This window comes from Rhinopithecus roxellana, chromosome 21, assembly GCF_007565055.1.
Source record: "Rhinopithecus roxellana isolate Shanxi Qingling chromosome 21, ASM756505v1, whole genome shotgun sequence".
In the NCBI taxonomy this organism is placed as follows: Eukaryota; Metazoa; Chordata; class Mammalia; order Primates; family Cercopithecidae; genus Rhinopithecus; species Rhinopithecus roxellana.
In genome coordinates this window covers 77,496-98,140 of record NC_044569.1, presented here as the reverse complement: position 1 = coordinate 98,140, position 20,645 = coordinate 77,496, and the positions used below count along the sequence as shown (strand labels likewise).

Genomic DNA, 20,645 nt, shown 5'->3' with positions numbered 1-20,645 from the left:
ACCATGTTGGCCAGGCTGGTCACAAACTCCTGACCTCAAGTGATCCACCTGCCTCGCTGCCTCGGCCTCCCAAAGTGCTGGGATTACAGGCATGAGCCACCATGCCTGACCAAGAATTTGGATTTCTAAGAAGTTCCCAGGTGATGCTGATGCTGATGATGCTGTGGTCTGGGGACCACACTTCAGAACAATGTTTCTCAAACTTTAAAGTGCTTACACATTACATTGTTGAAATGCAGGTTCCAATTCAGTGGGTCTGAGGAAGGAGCTAAGATTCTGCATTTCTGCGAGGTCTAGGTGACAACTGGTCTGAGGACCACACTTCAAGTAACAAGGGTTTAGTTTAGAAGCTGGTCATGATGAACTGACCTTTGGTTAACCAATCCCTTGAAGGTGAAGCTGTAAAATTACACTCACTGATCAAACAAACCTAGAGTAAATCAACTTCTTTATTATAATTTTTCCATTTTCCCCCTCCGTTTCCTTTCTGTCTTACTTCCTTATAGCCACCTGTATGTCTCAGCACCATCTCTTATGTCTAAAACTGACTTCATTTCTAGCCCTGCCAAACCAGATCTCCAACTTCCACCCAACTTTTCTTATAGTACTCAACTTAACTACTATTACTACCCCAATTCCTCAGGTGGTTAAACTCAAAGACACCATCATTTCTTCTCTTGTACTTATTCTCCAATTCAGTCACCAGGTCTTGTTAATCCTCCAGTGGGCTATTTTTCATCATGATCATCATCATCTACAGCTTACTGATGTTCAGTTACTGCCTACAGTGTGCCAGGTTCTGAGCTAGGTCCCTTACACACAGCATCTCTAATCCATAAAAGGACTGCAAGGGGGCATCGTAGTGAGAGCTGAACTGACCAGGACTCCAACCTGTGTCGGACTCCAGATGCCACGATCTCTCCACTAGGCCATGGTCCTTCTCTATAGCCATCTTTTCCTCTCCATTTCCCCTGCCACCACCCTAGTGTGAGATCTTTTGATCTCAGTGGAAGCTTCCTCTTCCATTCCTACTGGAATCTAGCCTCACCCTTTATTAAAATACCACTGTCCTCATGACATTTGCTAAAAAGGAAACAGACAGAACAACAAACTTTCAAGAAGGCAACTCGTAACTAAAGGATGTGCGCATGCACACATCCACCCACACTCCCCCACCACCCCTCCCGCACACCAGTGCGTAAGCTCTCTGTAATCGGATGGTATAAAATGAAAAAAGACTCTTTACATCCAATAAGAGTAAAAATACTTTTGAAATTTAGAGAAAGGAACGTATAGGTAGACCCACAGACACACCACATTCCATGCTGAGAAACCATGAACTTGCTTTGGTAGCAACTGTAAAGCACAGAAGGGTGACAGACACGGGGTGCTGGCCTGACCTCCCACTGAAGGACTGGGTGGCACTCCCATGGCTGATGGGCGGCATTTATTCCTTTGCGATTTTTGGACCATGCTGGGTGAACTTCTTATGCCTCTTCAGGATGATTTCTTACCTTCCACCTTAGTGGAGCCGCAGAGGATTTGGTTAGAGCAGACATTATGGTAGATGACACAATCTGGGAGCTAGAAGGTTGTGCAGGTCAAGCGTCATTGTGTCATTGATGGGAAAAGAGAGACCCAGAGAGAGGAAGCAGGATCAGAAGCCACATGTCCTGACTCCAGCACACTCATCTTGCCCTCCCATCCTTCCCTATGAGGCTAGCCCTGTGGCCGCCAGGCATCTTGTGCATGTGGTATTCGTGCAGATCCACTCCTAGACAGCTGTCACTGGTTCACATTCTGAAGAGCTGGGGCACTTCCTCACTGTGTGCATTTCTCACTGCTGACTCTATCAGCATTTAATCAATATCAGATGGCACTGCCTGGCCTCCCTTTCCACTTGACACACTTTCTCTGTCTTGTTTTCCCCCTCCCCTGACTTCTTTTTAATAAGAGTTCTGTTTTATCTTCCTCTCTGCCCTCCGCTGGGAGGACATCTGGCCAAACACACGGATGCCTACTACAAAGGGACCCTGCTGGCTCCTGTAGCTGGGGCACCCCCTCCTCCTTGAACCTAGATGGTTACAAAATAACATTCAAGAGAGATATCCCCCTGTTACCAGCCTTTGTAGTGTTTGTTTTCTTAGCATTACTTTCCAGAGCCTGGGGACTTGGTTCCCATGGGAGGTGGGGGTGGTCAGGGAAGGAAGGGCTGGGGACTGGTATACAGAGTGCTGCAGATGACAGATTCCAGTTCAGGAAGTGAAGCAGTGCTGCCCCTCACCATTAAGAGATCCAGCGTCCCAAAGAACCTGGCCCCAATAGCACATTTGAAATTCAGTGGCCTGCAGGCAAGAAGGGTGCATGCCTTTCCGCTGCTTCTCCCTCTTGAACTATCTCCTGCTGAACTCCACTCTTGGCTCATGTTTTGAATGTATTTTCCAGTGTCCAAGTCTTTGTTATACAAAAAAGTGTGGGGGCCCAGTGAAGCCAAAATCGCTCTGGTTAACTCCTTGAGTATTCCATGGAAGTTCAGAATAGGCTGACAATTTGGTCCCCAGTGCCCAAACTCAAAGTCCCCTGGGCTGCCCTGGTTCCAACAACACATTTCAAGTAGGAAGCTGGCAGTGGGGGAATGGGGGCTGCAGATCAGTGAGCCGTTTGCTGGTTGGGGAATAACTGAAACACTCCAGGAATGACAGTGCAAAGGGCCAGAAGAATTCACCAGCAAAGAGAATTCCTTTCTGCTGTGGTTCTCCATAAAGAGCCCTCCCAAGTGCTGTGGTCCAGTCTCAATCCAGTCTGTTTTTCCGATCTTTTTGTAGAAAAAAAAGAGTCTCCTTCACTCTCATATTTTTTTGCCATGTGTATCACTGAAGGTGGGCTTGTGTGTTAAACTGGATACATTGCAGATCCATCCCCTTCCTTGGTAGGCGGAGGCTGGCATTGTGGGTGAGTGTGGGGGCACTTCTGGGCTCTTTTCATGATCACAAGTGTCTTATAGCTCAGTGGTGTTGCCATAAAGATCATGTTACCAAAGAGAAGCTTTAAAAAGGGTCAATTGCAAAATCCAGAAAACCACAAGTTTTGATCTGAGATTTGCAGTGACCTTTTCATGTGGTTTTTTTATAGTTATTAATCTACTGCCTGGTGGTATAGATTCCCATAAACCCATAAGAATGATTTGGCTCTAACAGTAAAACGGATGACTCAAATAAATTCCTATAATTAAAATGCCCTCAAAAGCAACAAAACAATAAGAGTTAACAACCTGGTTAGTTGTTACGCAATATCACTGGAACCAAAGTTAAATACATAAAACACTTTATCCACTGAAATAACTAGCTTTTCCTTACAATAAAGGCCACTTACTAAATGATGAAATATGGAATTAGTTAGTAAAGAAATTTTATTAGTGAGTAATTTAGTTCCCCAAATACAAATCCCAGCCCTGGACACCTTACTATGCCAAGTTTCCTAACGATGTGGATAGCCATGAAAACGGAAGCAAGGCAAGAATTGGAAATGAAATCACTTTCTGTGCAAAATAAGTGAAGCGTCACAGCAGCTCTGTATTCATAAAGATGTGTTCAAACCAGAAAAGTTACTTAGAAGAGAGTTTTATGACAGCATGAACTCTTCGGCGTTCATTCTGAACTTGCATTCAAATTCTGTGCATTTACCAAGGGTATAGTTTGTTTTCACTGAAATTTTTTCATGTGTATAAAAAGAAAAGCCAGTCAGTTCTAGTTTGGTTTTATTGGTTTTTTTTTTAAGATTATGCATTATTTATTTAAAATTTATAATTTATACCCTGCCTACTAAAAAAGAATTGTTGTAGGCAAAAACCAGATGTAACGGTCTCACTCAGAGTATACAGTGTCTGCCAGAATATATAGTGGCTCAAAAGAACGCCATTATTTTCTCTTTGTGGTTTTTATAAGAAATCCTTTATTAGATGAACTGTCCACAAATGCTTTCAATTCCAAGGAGAGGAATCCTTGCTCACTGGGGAGCTCAACTATCACCTCTCTTACAGTCATCTCTCCTAGCTGGCCCCTTCTTCTTGGCTCTATTCCTATTCATTTTATGCTATGGGCACAGAGTGAACTGTCAACATTTCAGCAGCCTGACTACTTCATTATCTGGCACTACCATACAATGTCCTTCTGGGATTAAGTGCTGAATCTTTTCATTAAAAGGACTCATGAAAATGCAGCTCTAGCTTGGGTCATCAATCTGTTGTAGAGTTGAGCCTGATACTGACTCGGACAGGTAACTGAGGAAGGCCATGAGACATTTCTTGAGTGGGTGAGAGTTTGCTACTGCTGTGAATGTGAAGAGGAATTGCTGAGGATGATGGCTATTACTGAGGACCTGATATGGGCCAGGAACCCTCTCCTTGTTACTTACAATGTCTTTAACAACCCTGCAGAGTAGAATTCTGACAGTAATTTTATAGATTTTAGGAAAGTGGGGAGTTCAAAGAGGGTGAGTACTCAAGCCACTGAGTAGCTGAGCTGGGAGTTGAACCCAAATCTTTTGCGTGTTGCTTCTCCAAGTTTATTCATCTCCAGAAGTGAAAAACAAAACAAAGCAAGATAAAGGATGTCCAACAAGATAATCTAGAAAACGGACCAGTTAGACTTGAAGAAGTATTCTGTCAAAATAAAGGGGTGCAGAAACATCCTTTCACATGTTGATAGATAAGCCTTTCTTCGAAATGAGCAATAAAATGTAGTCTCCAGTGGGTTAACTATTACAGGCCTGATGTTTCTGTCGGCTATAATTTCTCCTTTATTATTCTGTGGTGACACACTTAAGCAGCGAGTTAATTCTGCCCTAAATAAATGCTCATTCTCTCTAGGAGAGATCAAGAGTGTCTTGGGGTTTTGGCTGGTAAGGCAACGTTAGCCCTTCAGGGGGATATCCCCCAATGCTGAGGGAGTTTTTGGAGGGAGGTGGGCCAGGGGAAGAAGGTACCTTTATAATTTCAAAGCAAACTATGGGATATGCAGGGGCCTTGATCAGCTTAAGCCTGAAACCAAAAAATTGGGTGTCTCATGGTTTTCTTTTGAAGTTCTAGTATGCTTGAAATGGGAACCCCAAAAGCTAGTCTTCAATGGCTCCTTCATCTACAGAGCCAAAAAACTGCTTGTGGCTCAAGCTTGCACGAGCTGGGCAAGGTTAGATAGAGGCAAGGAATAAGGTGAAAGTAGTGCTGATCAGATGGTGATTAAAAAATTTACTCGGCCAGGCACGGTGGCTCAAGCCTGTAATCCCAGCACTTTGGGAGGCCGAGACGGGCGGATCACGAGGTCAGGAGATCGAGACCATCCTGGCTAACCCGGTGAAACCCCGTCTCTACTAAAAAATACAAAAAAACTAGCTGGGCGAGGTAGCAGGCACCTGTAGTCCCAGCTACTAGGGAGGCTGAGGCAGGAGAATGGCGTTAACCCAGGAGGCGGAGCTTGCAGTGAGCCAAGATCTGGCCACTGCACTCCAGCCCGGGCGACAGAGTGAGACTCCGTCTCAAAAAAAAAAAAAAATTTTACTTACCTCTAGCCTCTTAGCCTCCCTCTAAAAAAAATACACTGGCAAAAAATAATGTTTTCTTCTTTACCAATACCTCTTTGACCCCGTGGTTCAGGAATCCACAGCGATTCTCTGGAATACACTGGCAAAAAATAATATATATTTTTTTCTTTACCAATACCTCTTTGACCCCGTGGTTCAGGAATCCACAGTGATTCTCCAGCTGCTCCCGCACCTTCTGACCATGTTGGCGCTCAGAATCTTGAGGCCAGGAGGGGCGCTGGCTGTCACCTTGGCTAATATCTATCTCATCGTGAAGACCCAAGGAACTCCACTCCTCTCTCCTACTCCTCCTGCCCCAAGTTTATACACTGCCAGCCCGGCTTTAGGGCTCAGGTTTTCTACCGCTCAGCTGGAGCTCCTTCGACCCCAGAATTCTGCCCACATCACCACATTCCATTCTTGCTACATCCTGTTTATTCATTTATTCAAGGTGTAAGTAGCAGGCAGTAGTTATAATGGTGAACACAACAGACAAAAATCTATCTCTGCCCTTCTGGAACTTGTATTCCAGTGGGAGGATGTCTTCATACGATAGAAGGTGATGAATGCTATGGTAAAACAAGGCAAGCACTGGGCGAAGGGCACGTAGCGGATGAGGTAGATGCCAATTTTAAGTATGGTGTCTGGAGCCCTCTCCGCAGAGTAACATTTGAGCAAGAGTTTGAGCATGCATAGGAAGGACCCCAGGCACCTGCATGACTGTGGTCTCTGACAGGGCTCTGCTCATTTCATTTCCACTCTGGGCTGTGACATTTGCCCTTCTCCTTCCTGAAACGCTCTTCCCCTCTACCAACTAACTTCCTTTGTGCTTACTCACAGATTTCTTCTTCAGTGCACGCTTTCCTAATTTGCCTTCAATCCCTAAGCACCTGTGTGGTTGATACTGCACACATCCACACTCCTCATGATCATCTTCATAGCTACCTCCTTGCACAGGCATGAGGGTTTTGTTTTTCTGCGGTGTTGCGTTTGCATTTCCCTAAGCAAAGCAGCACCCGCTAATACTCAGCACATCGTGTGGCTTAACAAAGACATGACTGGAGTACAGATCCCGGCAGTGGGAAGAGGGCCCTCGCTTCCACGAGCAATCTCCCTGCCCCCAAATTGGAACCTGCTGGCAGGTGCAAGGGATTTCACAATCTCCTCTCCCACCTTTGTCCCCAGCCTTCTAGGTGATTTGCTGATCTCACTGTCCTGTGGGCTGGGGTATGGATGTCCTGGGAGAGAGGCACAGCTCAGGAGCCTGACAGTGAAAATGCTGAACTGATGAGAGCCCCTTCCTCCCGCACATCCAAGGCTGATGGCACAGGGAGCCGCGGCCTCCAACCCGCTGGCGGCGGAGGGGGGAATGGGGGTTATTCATGAAAAGAATGCAAAACACGCCTTCAGACCCCTGCCCAGACCAAAGTGAGTCCCAAGACCCTACAGCGTTTCTACATCTTGTGGGTCTCGGCACTTACAAAACTCCATCTGATAGGGCCAAGATGAGAACTGTAAACCTGCAATCCAACACTTGCCTTGAGTGTGGCTGCTTTATGAAGTGTCATTTGGGGGCAGCTGAAGGACTAATATAATGACGAGGGGGAACAGCACTGAGCAGGACAAATCTCAGTTAATGACAAGGTATTTGCTGTTTGTCAGTGACACAGTGTTGGGGCCTGTGAAAATTATGCTGCAGAGCAGGTGCTGGCAAAGACGTGCCTACATCCACTTTCCCTCACATACCGGTTTGATTTTTTTTAACCACCCAAACTAGTGTTTTGATGGGGAAAAAAAGTGGACTTCAATGTAAATGAAAACATCAATCAGCCTGACAGACATTCCTCATTCCTCAAGAATATGTTTTTCACTTTCTTTAAGTGAAGATGATAGTCGAAGACACTTAAAATGAAGGGAAGGAAGCCAAGACAGAGCAAGAGATTTCACCATTGGTGTTTTAAAGCAATCATTCTCTTCCGCATTGAATGTGGCCTCAGTCTTGAACCTAATGAGAAATGAGTCCATCGACTTGAAATGATCCAATTGAGGAAAAGTTGGCAAAAAAAAAAAAAAAAAAAAAAAAAAAGGAGGGAACTGGGAAGGACCTATTTTAATAGACTATTGGCCCACGAAGGCTGCGGGGGAGTGTGGCTCCAGATTGAATGACGACCATCCCTGTCACTAGCCACATACTTGTTATTAAAATTAGACAAAGGCCTGGTATCGTGGCTCATGCCTGTAATCCCAGCACTTTGGGAGGGTAAGGCAAGAGGATCCCTGAGGCCAGGAGTTCAAGACTGGCAGGGCAACATAGTGAGATGCTGTCTCTCCCAAAACAAAACAAAACTAGATAAAGGAGGGTGCGCACGGAAATATTTTCATGGGGCAGACAGCTACAGTTTTGGAGGTCAAAGCAATGAAACTGGAAATAAAAATGAAAAAAACATTAAACAAAAAGTCAGAAGGCATGCAATGAATTATGGAATATAAAATAAATGGGAACATATAGGCTTATCTAATTTTCCATGCCTTTATATGGAGTTTAGAAATGACAGTTAAATTTAGAAAATTGTTTAAAACTGAAATAACTAGATGGGAACACACGTTTGTATACGCACACATAAAGTGACTTTCTTCAGACAGTAGGGATGTTTGTAGAAAAGGATTTCTAAAGCAAAATTCAAAATCGCCAAGCACAGTGGCTCATGTCTGTAATCCTAACACTTTGGGAGGCCAAGGTGGGTGGATCACTTGAGGTCAGGAGTTTGAGACCAGCCTGGCCAATATGGTGAAACCTTCTCTCTACTAAAAATACAAAAAATTAGCTGAGCATAGTGGCACATGCCTGTAGTCCCAGCTACTTGGGTGGCTGAGGCAGGAGAATTGCTTGATCCTGGGAGGCAGAGGTTGCAGTGAGCCGAAATCCCACCACTACTCTCCAGCCTGGCTGACAGACAGAGACTGTCAAAAACAAAACAAAACAAAACAAAAATCAAAAATCACAATTTCCCATGGGTTTATCATGGGTGTGACTGGAGCCAGTTTATACTGACTGATGACCCCCAATTATTGTTATCTCTTCACAACTCTATATTCAGTGACTTTATATTCGTAGCATGAAATTGGTCATGCTGGAAGTATTTACACCATTGAAATCAGTAAAAAGCTCCAAATCAGGGCTTTTGCCTTCTGGAGAGCTGGCTGTTAAACATTTGCCAGCATACCACTCAAACTAGCACAACTGATCCATTGCATTTAAACAGTAAAGAACTAATCTGTCCATATACAGTAATTACTTGAGAAGCTCAGGATCACTGGCACCACCAAGCTTGGACATGAAGCATCATTCCTTTCCTTTCCCAGAGGTGATACAGATCTTATGTGCCCTCTTACTAGTGATATTTTATATATTAAATGTTTTGAATTCAAAATTTCCATGGAAACAAGGTAAATTTCAAATTTACAATCTCTGTGGGGTGATTATAATTTTAGGTTCCTAGTGAAACTGAGCATGTTTAAGTTCAATTCCCACATGTCTGTTAATTTCACACCATGGATACAGGTTGACTTAACTCTGACCAACCACCCTGAACGTGCACTTCCTTCTCACGTGGAAATGAGGTACAGAGGGACTGGCCTGAGCTGTCACCCACCTGACATTAGCATGGCAAAGTCAAGAAGTAGAGCCCTGGTGAATCAGCCTAGGACAGGCAGCTGTGGAGGACACATTTGGATTCAGATGGAGGAATCACCACCGGGGAAAGGACTTTGAAGAACAACCCCCACCTGGAAGATATTCTGTTTACCTCTCAAAATCATGCAGGGATTAAAACCCCACCTACCAGGCAGAAAAAAATATAAGAGTTCAGAGGAAAGCAACACTTCATTACATTCATGAGATGCATAAATGACTGTAACAGCAGCAGACTCAGAAATCAAAATAGGAAAACATCAGATTCTACCAGCTGAGCCATTCACAGTGTAGGCAGAAGGCCTTTTGAACTTTAGCTCTTACAGCAGAGAATCAGAAAATGTGACCAGGAGCACATCAGCTCTGGAAACAAGTGAATAATGGAGATCAGAGATGCAGAAAATACACATACAATTTCGTATGATATGACATTTTTATGGTATAATCACTTCATTGTATTTCATGCCCAAAGAAACGAATTTTATTTCCCCGATGGCCAAACAGCTCCTAATTACAGTTGTAAACTGGTTAAACAGGCTTAAAGAAGAGCGGCTTTGGGTGAGGACTTAACAACACTGTCCAGTCTGCACTTCGCTGAAGGTAGAATTTGGAATTAGTAGCAGAATCACCCAATAGGGATTCACTCATACATTTTATTTTTAATTTGCAGCATATATTTGTTTACATTAACTCCCAGTACACTGCATGTGGTTTAGAACATTATGTAAGTTCATTGCTTATTATTCTTTACAATATCCTGTGGTAAGAGAGACCCTTCCAATTAAGTAGAGGTACTTGTCTTGAGAGGTTCACCACAAAACGGGATCCTAGGGATGGTCTCAGCTTGATGGACCCAGGAAGCACACCCCTTCTAAATGGTGCTTAGCCAAAGCTCTTCCTGCCTGGGGCAGCCAGGACTCTCAACCCTACTCTGGAAAAGCAACTAGAAGCTGAGGTCCTGCTGATGATGGACTAGGAATGCCATTTTTGCATCTCTGTCATGCACAAAGACAGGGCTCATTCATCACCTTCCCATTATACACAGCCCTGAATAGGAATTGAAAAAGTGATTCAGTGATTCAGAAAATGTTTGTTCCTAAATGAAGAATACAATGAAGTGTGGACAGCTCTCTCTACTATGCAATGTTTCTTCCTGCTGGAAAGCAGTTGTGTTATTGCAGCAAAGCTGGTCAAGACAACCAACCACCTGTAAATACAACCTACTGGTTGCCCTGAAACAATCTGTCACTTTCTACAGGACTTGGGGGAAACAACACCTAATAAACAACACCTAGTAAAGCAAAAGAACATATACTACAGTCAAAGGAAAAATCTCATGTACAACTGTGCTAATGACAGTGCTTATAAAATTAGAAGCACTAATTTATTAGGGTACACAGGGCCCCAAATGATGGTGTGATTATATGTTTACTAAACTTTATCCGGAGGACTACTCCATAGAAGTCAATCTTCTTGCCTTTGAGCTCCTGGAAGATCCATCTGTTTCTACTCCTGCTCACTTCCCAAACACACACCGCAACTGGGCACAAATCATGGAAAAGAAATGTTTATCCAAGTGGAGCTGGAAGAGCCAGGACCCCAGGAGGGCCCTGGGGTGCAGGGAGGACCCCTTCTTTCACAGGTTTCTGCTGCATGGGCCTAGGGTAAGATGAAAAGGATTACAGAGTAGGGGATAGAAACAATTTTTTTTTTAAAGAAAGAGAAGAAAATCTTCTGATTATCTAGACGGAACAGGAGAAAGGGGAGCTGCGGCAACAGGAAAATGAAAATAAGCAATAACAGGCCTTGTGACAGTTGATTGTAGGAATGCCCCTGCCGGCGGGTAACTTGTGTCCTGACAAGCTGGGAGAGCCTGAGGCAGAGGATCTGTGCTTTGCTCACTGGGACCTAGAGAGGACACAAACTCTTTCTGTTCCTAATAAAGAACAGGTTCAAGAGAGTGAGAGGAAACACACTGAGGCATGAAACTAACATCTGCACAGCAGTCAGCGGCACAGCAGTCACATTACTTGGATATCCAGGGCAGAATCAATCAAGTATGTGAGTTCCGATGTAGGCACTGTGGTGATTCCTGTGAAGGTTTTATATCCGCACACTTGGTTTGCAGAGTGCAGCTGGACTTCTGCTCTCATTCTTCCCTCAGGTGCCTTCGTGCAGCACCAACACTGTGAACCAAACACTATGACCCCACCCACCCATCCCACCTCTCCCTACTCAGAGACACTAGGTTTAGACAGTGAAAGCGTTCTTTGGTAAATGCATTCCACAGTTCTCCTCCAGTCTCAATTCCCCTCTCGAAACACAAAATAGGTAATAGATCAAAAAGACCAAACCAGATCCACTAATTTTTTATTGTACTGTCTCATTTCTATTAAATCAAACACCAGAGTCCTGAAGTCACCAAGCCAAAGCTGGGAGCAGCCAATCCAAATCTTTGAAGTTGGTGCAGAAGTAGGGGCAAAATAATTTCCCATATCATTTTGGAGGGTATAACTGAAAGAGTTTTTTTGTTTGTTTGTTTGTTTGTTTTTTGAGACAGGGTCTTGCTCTGTCACAGGCTGGAGTGCAGTGGCGTGATCTTGGCTCACTGCAGCCTCAAACTCCTGGGCTCAAGCAATTCTCCCACATTAGCCTCCTCAGTAGCTGGGACTACATGCATGCGCCACCATGCCCAGCTAATTTTTGTGTTTTTTTGTAGAAATGGGGTTTCACCATACTGCCCAGGTTGATCTCAAACTCTTGAGCTCAAGCGATCCACCTGCCTCACCCTCCCAAAGTACTCTGACTACAACATGAGCCACCACGCCCGGCCAAAAGAGTGTTGTTTAGTGACACTGGATAATATAATTCACACAAAATAGAACATTTAGTGATTCAAGGATGTACCCAGAACATTCTGCCAAGGGGACATTTAACACTGTGACACAGGAAGTGTCTTGATAACTCAGGAAGAGGGGATCCATGTATAGTTCCATATTCCAGCAGAACAATGCTTCTGGCCAAATATGTTAAAGCTTCCTCCCATCTTCAAAGGAAACAGAGACTACAGCTTTGTGGCAAGAGACAATGAATCCCTCTGAGGGATGAGTGTATTCTAGTTAGACAAGAACACAGACTACAGCTGCCTGTGACCGGGACAAAACTGTGATGGTGGCCGTGGTGAACTGGAACACACGCTCATCTGTGGTAAGAGCCTCTTAGTTTTCCTTTTATTCAATTTCCATCTTGATGAAAAATGGGAAGTTTGTATGCAATTGATGAACAAATACACAGATTTCTGTGTCATAATCTTACTGCTGATTTTATCTACTTATCCAATGTAAGCTCATCCTATTTGATCACGTCTCTGACAGTCATACGGTTATCCTTTTTTCCTCCACAGTGATGGCCGGAAAGGGAACACCTTGCAGCTTCTCCCACAAAGCTTTCCATCCTAATGTGAGCAGCAGACCTCTCCCATGAGACTATACAGTGGGGGAAAAGGGCCGTGTGGACACATGGAAACGGATTTGGGCAGGACCAGAACTATTTCCTTAGCCACACAGATGAAGGGTTTTTTACTAGTTCCTTAGTAAGGAGGAACTGGAACCCGATATCAAAACCCACTGTATGTCCTTTATAATTTATCGTATATAATTATGTACCATAAACTGTGCATGGTTTACATGCCAGGGCATGGGATCCGTCATTCCCAACAAATCTCGTTGTTGATCTCTGTAAGTCCCAGCTAAGAATCCTCTAAAGGGCTTATCTGAACTGGGTAGAATCAAATATTTGATAGAACCCAGGGCCTGGGGGAAGCAGCAGCCCCCACCTCTAGAATTCAGCCTGGTGTGCTTCGTGGTACATCTGCAGGTGAGCACTGACTCACAGGTATACTTGGTGCACACCCTGTGTCCGGTACCGAATGGTGCCAATATGAGCCAATGGGACTTGAGGAACATGTAATTCTGTGCACTGAACTGCTGTGAAGCTGCTACACTGCCCTGCTAAGTCGTGCTCTTTGTTCATTTCTGAGCTTGGGCCTCCTCTTGCACGTAGGCCCTGTTCCACAAATAACTCCAGGGGATAAGGGGCTTCCAAACGCCTAAGTCCTAGAGTGTTGTTTTAAGCCACTTGGCTCATGTGCATGTCTGTAAAGCATTGCTAGAATTGGAGGTGTTTCAAAGACAGCGAGGGGCATAGGAGAATAAATGATCTAATACAGAGAGTGAATTCCTGGTGATTTAAAGCCATTGAGAAAAGGGGCAAACAGAGCTTGGGAGACAGTACACCTTGATGTCCTCAAAAACACATCCCTTAATTTCTAAGAGACCATAATTTATCTTTCTATATTGCTAACACCATATTTGTCAAATACAGATATTATGGACTTTTAATATTAGGGAATTAAAAGAGCCTTTTAAACTCTGTTTTGAAATACATACATTTTTTCATGTTTGCACATACAGTAACATACCAGCATATCCAGTGTTGAAAGTATGACCTGAAATTGCAATCAAGCCATTCAAACCATTCAAAGAACCAGCTACATGGAAACTATGACCTTGCCCCTGAAAATCACCCACAGACATTTGTTTGGACATGATTTCAGGAGATCCATGGGCTCTAGAAACCACCTGTAGGCCTAAGGCTCGGAACTCGTGATACCTGGCCTCCCGTAGGAAGTATAAGGATGTCCTAATTTTCCCCACCAGAATTTGTATAGACTAGCAAGTTTTTGGGCAGCTTGTTATACTGATAGGCTTCCTAGTCTCTACTGAGTGGGCAATTCTGTTTATAAACATTTCCCTCACCCTTCCTCCCCATTCATTCTTGTGGTTTCCCGGCCCAAGAAATACTTATCTGTGAGTCGCTGGCCCCAATAACTAACTCAACACAGCAACACGTTATGGATGGTGAGTTCAGACCGCAGATATCTGTGTAGCCAGTTAAGTAGCATCGTCAAGACGATCCAGTGCGGAGCAGTGGCAAAGGACAGAACCACCCAAAAGAAGGGAGGAGGCTGGACGCAGATACATGGGAAGTTGGGGAAAGTTCATCTGTTGTTAAAATCAACAAGTACAATGTCGACAGTGGAGGCCCAGATGTCCCATTAAGAAATGTCCTACTTAGTCTGGAAAAGTTGGCAACTGTTCTCGTGGGAACCAGCAGCAGGAGCAGCCGCTGCAGTGCACGAATCAGAAGTGTCCTTCCTCACACCCAGCTCCATCTGGGTCATGTCCCTCCTCTGCTCAAGCTCTTCTGGGAGCCTCTCCTCTCACTGAGAGAAAAGCTGAGGTTCATGAGGCCCTAAGCTGTCTGCTTTCCAAAGCTGCCCACCTTGCTCGTTCTACTCCAGCCATGCTGGCCTCCTCACCAGGTCTCGAATACACCAGGCCTGCCACCACAAGGCCTTTGCACGGGCCGTTTCCTCTGCCTAGTACTCTCACCTGTGGGTACCCTCATGGCTTTCTCCCTTTTTTTGGGTTTTTACTTAAACATCTTCTCAGAGAGGCCTTCCCTGACCATTCTTTTGAAAGATGCAATCCTCCTTCCCCTCGCCTCTACCTCCCTTTCTTGTTTTATTTTACGTATTTATTTAGACATGGAGTCTCATTATGTTGCCCATGCTGGAGTGCAGTGGCTATTCCTAGGTGCACTCATAGCTCACCACAGCCTCAAACTCCTGGGCTCAAGTGAGCCTCCCACCTCAGCCTCCTGAGTAGGTAGGCCTACAGGCATGCACGACCACACTTAGCTCTGTTTATTTTTCTTCATAGCACTTACCACCATTTAATTTACTTATCCATTTTACTTATCTTTTGGCCTTCCCCACAACAATGTGAGTTCCATGCAGGCAGAGATCTTTGTTGGTTGAACTGCCCATCGTCTCCCCAGAGGCTAGAAGATGGTTAGAACAGTATCTGCCTCACAAAGTTGTTGAAGAGATTAAATGAATTAATGCCTGTAAAACACCTGAACAGCATGGGGCCTATACTAAGAACTACAGCAATATATGTTATAATTTTGATTTTGTTTTAAATTTTGTGATGAAGGTAATTGGGTAGTTATTACCATATCCATCTTACAGATTCCAAGATGGAGGCTCAGAGTAATTTACCTGAAGTTCCATATTAGTGACTGGCAGAGCGAGGATTCAAACCCAGATCGACTCCATTCCGTGCACTAATCTCCCCTTGCTCTGCTTTGGAAGTCCTGGGATAGAAGAGAGGCAGAAATCCATTCTTTCTGGAACAAGTTCAAAACCTGAGAAGGCTGGTCCACCCCGGGGGGTGGGAAGTGGGGAATAACAGCTCCAGAACCCAGGGACCGTTTCCTTTCAGACTCTACACTGCATGGACCTGACATGGCGTGTGGCATTCTGTTTACTTCCTAACTTCACCAAAAAATCTACTAGAGTTTGCCAATTAAACAATGTTTTCATGACCCCAGAAAATCCGTGGATTGGAGACATTTACTTTAAACAGCCATTCCACCATAACAGGAAAAGAGGTAGAGCAGAGAAGTTTATTATAACAGCTGCTTTCATACCTCAAACAAGGTTTGGCTGTTTTTGGCAGGTTGCACTGTAGTCGAGCTGGCAAGAAGTGGACAGACTGCATGAGTTTCCTTTCAAAAGATCATTTTGCTTCCTTAAAAAACCCATGACTGGACTATCTAGTGTGAACTGCAGATGTTTGTTCTTCCTTTGCTTCTCCGTCCTTGGGGGGCTCCCACCCTGCTTAGGCCTAAGTGGGGACACAAGTTTGTAGAGCAGAAAGAGCTTTGGAATGGCAAAGTCCTTGATGAGAATCCTACATTTCCTTTGTTAGCTGCTTAACTCTCCAAGACGCTTGTCTTTCTCTGCAGGATTATTCTAAGGATTAGAGTAAGGCAAATAGAGACCCTAGCACAGTGTCAGGCAGGTAACAGGCAGCTATGATTATCATGAAATTAGATGGTTAGAGGCTTGAGTCTGAGTCCTCAGGGCTCTCCTGAGATACTGCATTTTACAAAATGCATGCAGCAGACCATGTATGAAGTACAATCTCTTGCCTGAAGCGTTTTTTAAAACAGGACTTTTCTGCACCCCCTTCCCTTTCAACCTACAAAGTTGGTAAGAAATAGAAAAAGAATAGATGTCAGGGTTCCCCTGCATGTGCCATTGCTCTTGGGGTCCAAACGGGGAGGAAAGGGAAGAGGGGATGGGGGACCTGGTGGTGCCCTGGAGGGCAGAGCTTCAGTGGGTTTTAAACTGGAAATCCTACAGGAAGTAAAGGCTCTTGGCTCCTGGGACCTGGGCTGCCCTGGGCTGTGACTCCTATAAAACCCAGTGCTCAGCAAGTGGCTGAAACCATTTCAACGCTAATGGCTTCCAGATGGCAGAAGAGCAACCAGCAGGATGATGCTAGCGGCACGTGTGAGCCCGAGGGGTCTGATGCCCATTGGTCAGGCTACTGCCTGAAACTCATAAAGAACCCATATGAATTAGGACTGGAACCCCCAGCAAGCTTGCATTCCCTGGCTAGATCTAACAGTGTGCGCTGGGATATGCCTATAACTGACATATCCCCTGTAATCTGTGGTGTCTTGGGCAGCACAGAAGCCACTTTTCTTGCCCCTTCCAGCAATGCTTATTCTTCGGCATCCAAGTCTGAGACCCACAGACAACACAGGCCTTGTTGCTCCAAGGAAAGGGGCCTCCCAAAACATTTGGGAGAAATGCACTGGATTGGATTTTTGGACCCTGCTGTGGTGGAGGGAATCCTTGGTCACTGCTGGCAGCTTTGAAGACCTATTTTTGATTTCCAAAGCTTTTAATCCTTTGTCTATTCAGAGCCTGAGCTTGGAACATTTGCCATCCAAAGAGACAAAACCTGGTGAGCGGCCCAAGAAAGACAGGGCCTGGATCAAAAGGACACCACCAGCTGGGCACCTAAGAAGCACTCACTCCTGGGCTGGAGCCTGGTGAGGAGTGGGGCTGGGGGAAACAGGGCGGCAGGGCAGGCTGGGGCTTGAACTCCTTCCCCACTGAGAGAGCTGTGGTTTCATCTGGACGTTGAAACATCCCACATCCCAAATACCAACTCAACCAAAAAGAGAATATAGAATTGTGCACATCTTCAGCCCTAACCCACTATCCACGGGTGATAATCCAAAAATTTAGCAAACGCTCTGCCACTGATCAATGAGAAGGGATACCCCTGCTGCTGCCCAGCTGAATATCAGCCCTGCCTGTGCCCCAGCAGAGACATTTAAAAAACTACCACTGCAGTTACTTGTCGGTGGAATCTCCCGGGCAGCCAACACATTTTCCAGTGTTGGCAGAAGTTTTCAACTGCCTGGCATTCTTCCTGGAGGGCACCCTGCACAGCGCTGGCCAGGCTGCACAGAGCTGAGGGCACATCAGAAGAAGTTGTGAATTAAAAACAAAAACCGTCATAAATAAAAGTAGACGGATGGCTATTTTAAGTCGCTCCACTGTTTAGGGAAAGTAGCTGCAAGGAACAGCAGCCAGGGTGTGGAGAATATTCTTCCATTCTTGTGTGTTTTTAGTGAACTGAAATGTCCGATGCCATTGGCACTGGTTTTTCAGCCAACACAGAGGCCCGCAGGGTGTGGCCAGAGGGAGAAAGAATGAAGCAAATGGCACCCAATTCTTGCCCTCCAGGACCTTATCAGGAGGTCTTTGCAATCCATTTCTTGGCGATTGCTATTAAAAGTTGTAGGTGGATACCTAGCTCCTTACCCTTAGCCTATTGTGCTCTCCATGAGGTCTCCATTAGTGTCAAAGGGTCTACTAGGAGAACCATGTTTTGTCTTGTCCTTTCAAGACTCTTCTTCTCGACATGGTGTACTCCTCCCCAATTTACTTCCCCTTTTCCTTTCTATTCCTAGATTGTTCTCCCCTCCATTCTTACATCTCCTTCCTTCTTTTCCCCAAGTATCTGCTTTCCTCTGCCATCCTCAGCAGTTCTTTTTCTTCCCAGTTCTTTCTTTCCACCAGTGCCCTCAAGAACTTCACACCCAAACTGCCAGCCATAACCTTGAATGGCCTTGGGTGAAGATTGAGCCATGCCGGTGGTTTCTGGCAACCATGCCCTCCCCAACGCAGGGTTCACTCTGGTCGACTAAGGCTGGAGGGATGGTGCCATCTTTTTATCTCCTTTTATTAGAAGAAGAAGGTTTTGTTTTTGCTTTTTTTCTTTGAGACAGGGTCTTGCTCTGTCACCTAGGTTGGAGTATGGAGGAGTGACCACAGCTCACTGAAGCCTTGACCTCCCAGGCTCAAGTGGTCCTCCCACCTCAGCCTTCCAAGTAGCTGGGACCACAGGCACATGCCACCATACCCAGCTAATTTATTTTTTATTTTTTGTACAGATGGGGTCTCACTATATTACCCAGGCTGGTCTCAAACTCCTAGACTCAAGAGATCCTCCCATCTCGGTCTCCCAAAATGCCAGGATTACAAATGTGACCCACTGCATCCAGCCAGGAGAAAAAGTTTTAACAAGCAGAAAGTTCCGTTTACTCCAAAGCAGGTCTGTGCAACTAAAAGTTGTGGAAAAGTGAAGAAAATAGAGGAGGACGACAAAGGGAAAAAGGAAGAAATAAAAGGAACAAAGAGCAAAGAGAAAGACCTAACTTCAGTGTGATCACAGTTTATTCCAGTCAAAGCCCAAAATATTAAAACTGTTTCTAATGTTCCACTAAGTTGTGGCCTCTCGGTGCTTCTGACAGGTGATTTAGAGTAAAGTGGTCTGCTCCCAAAGGGGCTTGCAAATATTCATGCATAATGATTTGGTCAAGAAAGCCAGAGTTGCCCAGTCAGGAAGGTGGTGATGCAAAGGTCAGATTAATAAGGGAGGAGTTCATTCATCAACCTGACATGTGAGCATGGCTGGGACAGTGCGCAGAACGAGAGCCATCTGGTAGCTTTGCTTGCAAGACCAGATTAAGAAAGCACCAGCACAAAAACCACAAAGGAGAAGATGAAGCTGTATTTCCGGAGGAAAGCAAAGAGTTCTACCCAAAGCTGAAGTAAGAGCTTTATTTTTTATTTTTTCCAATGATGAAGAAAGAATCCTACTTCCCTCTGATTTGCATTATTTTTAGCACATATGCCTCAGCATTGGTGCCCAATACGTCCGGCAGTGTCTTTTCGATAGCCTGAAATTTTTGAGTAGTTTCCCATTGCCTAGAGTGTAAAACAAAATTCACAGCATGGCATATGAGGCCTTCGTGATGGAATCCCTAGCTCACTCTTCACCATCATCTTTCTGCATTCCTCAGTGCAGCTTCAGAGTACTGGCCCCTTGCAGAGCACATTATGCTGGCTCTTCCCTCCCTTGTGTAATATGCTTTTCCCTCTGCCTGGTACACTTTCCCCTGCCTGGCTAAATTGTACTCTTCCTCTATAACCCATCTCAAAACTCACACTCCTTTGTGAAGTGTGAGTTCTCAGGGGTTCCCTCTTCTAAACACCTACTGCACTTAAATGCCATCCCATCATGCTAGTCATCTGTCACTGTAATAGGGACAAGAATGTTATCTTTTCTTTTTATCATCAGTGTCTAACACAGGAAGTACCCCACATTTGTGTCGATGATTAATGCAGCACTCATTTGAATTCCACATGGATGCATATTTAATTACACACACACACACTCACGCACGCACACACACTTGCAATATGTCCTCTCCTGCATCTCTAGGGTTGTGGGTTCCAGGTGAGACCCTGCCATGAAGTTTCTGATCATGCCCCAATGATATAATATGGATGTGATAGAAAGAAGTCAGCTGTGTATCAGAAATCAAGTTTGAAATTGGGAATGTCTTTAAGTTCTTAGAGACCTCATCTGCACAGTCCTCAGCTTTCAACTCAGGCAGAGTACGCATGTCTGCATGAGAACGTAGAGTAGATAAAAGTGAGAGAGGGCAGAAAGAAAGAGGTACAGGGTCTTGTGTGGAGCCTCCCACATGGTTCCCTTCCAGTTCCCTAGGCAACCGGCCCCTGATGAGTAGTTCTATCTGGAGAGCCATATATTATTTCCATAGATGTTCATTCCATTTTTAATGAGCCCTGTCCCAAAGAGCCACAGAATGTCAAAAGTGCTGAGAGAAGAAGTTGAGCCTTTTATAAATGTCAAAGCAAACAGAACCAGGCTCAGAGAAAGCAAGGTAAGTACTGGAAGGAACTCCTTGCATTGCAAGGCAGGTGAAGAAAAGTGCAGAAATGGCTATTTATGTAGGAAGGAGTTTCTGCAAGAGTCAATTGTATTGAGACATACTTCTGCTCTAAAACCTCAGTTTTCAACGTCTGGCATGAAACTGGCAGAAGAGAAGAGGGATATTGAAATCTCAAGGGTTCTGC

At 44.8% G+C, this 20,645-nt stretch overlaps 1 protein-coding gene across 1 annotated transcript in view; it reads right to left on the bottom strand.

The window, feature by feature from the left end:
- The window catches only part of COLEC12 (collectin subfamily member 12), a 59,656-nt gene extending 41,308 nt beyond the window's left edge, over positions 1–18,348 (bottom strand). The window contains exons 1-3 of the mRNA XM_030926175.1: positions 18,193–18,348; positions 13,169–13,333; positions 1,515–1,584 (exon numbers count right to left, since the gene is read on the bottom strand). Coding sequence (XP_030782035.1) covers positions 1,515–1,584; positions 13,169–13,333; positions 18,193–18,348 — 391 coding nt within the window. The remainder of the gene's footprint in view (positions 1–1,514; positions 1,585–13,168; positions 13,334–18,192) is intronic.
- Positions 18,349–20,645: the final 2,297 nt, after the last annotated feature.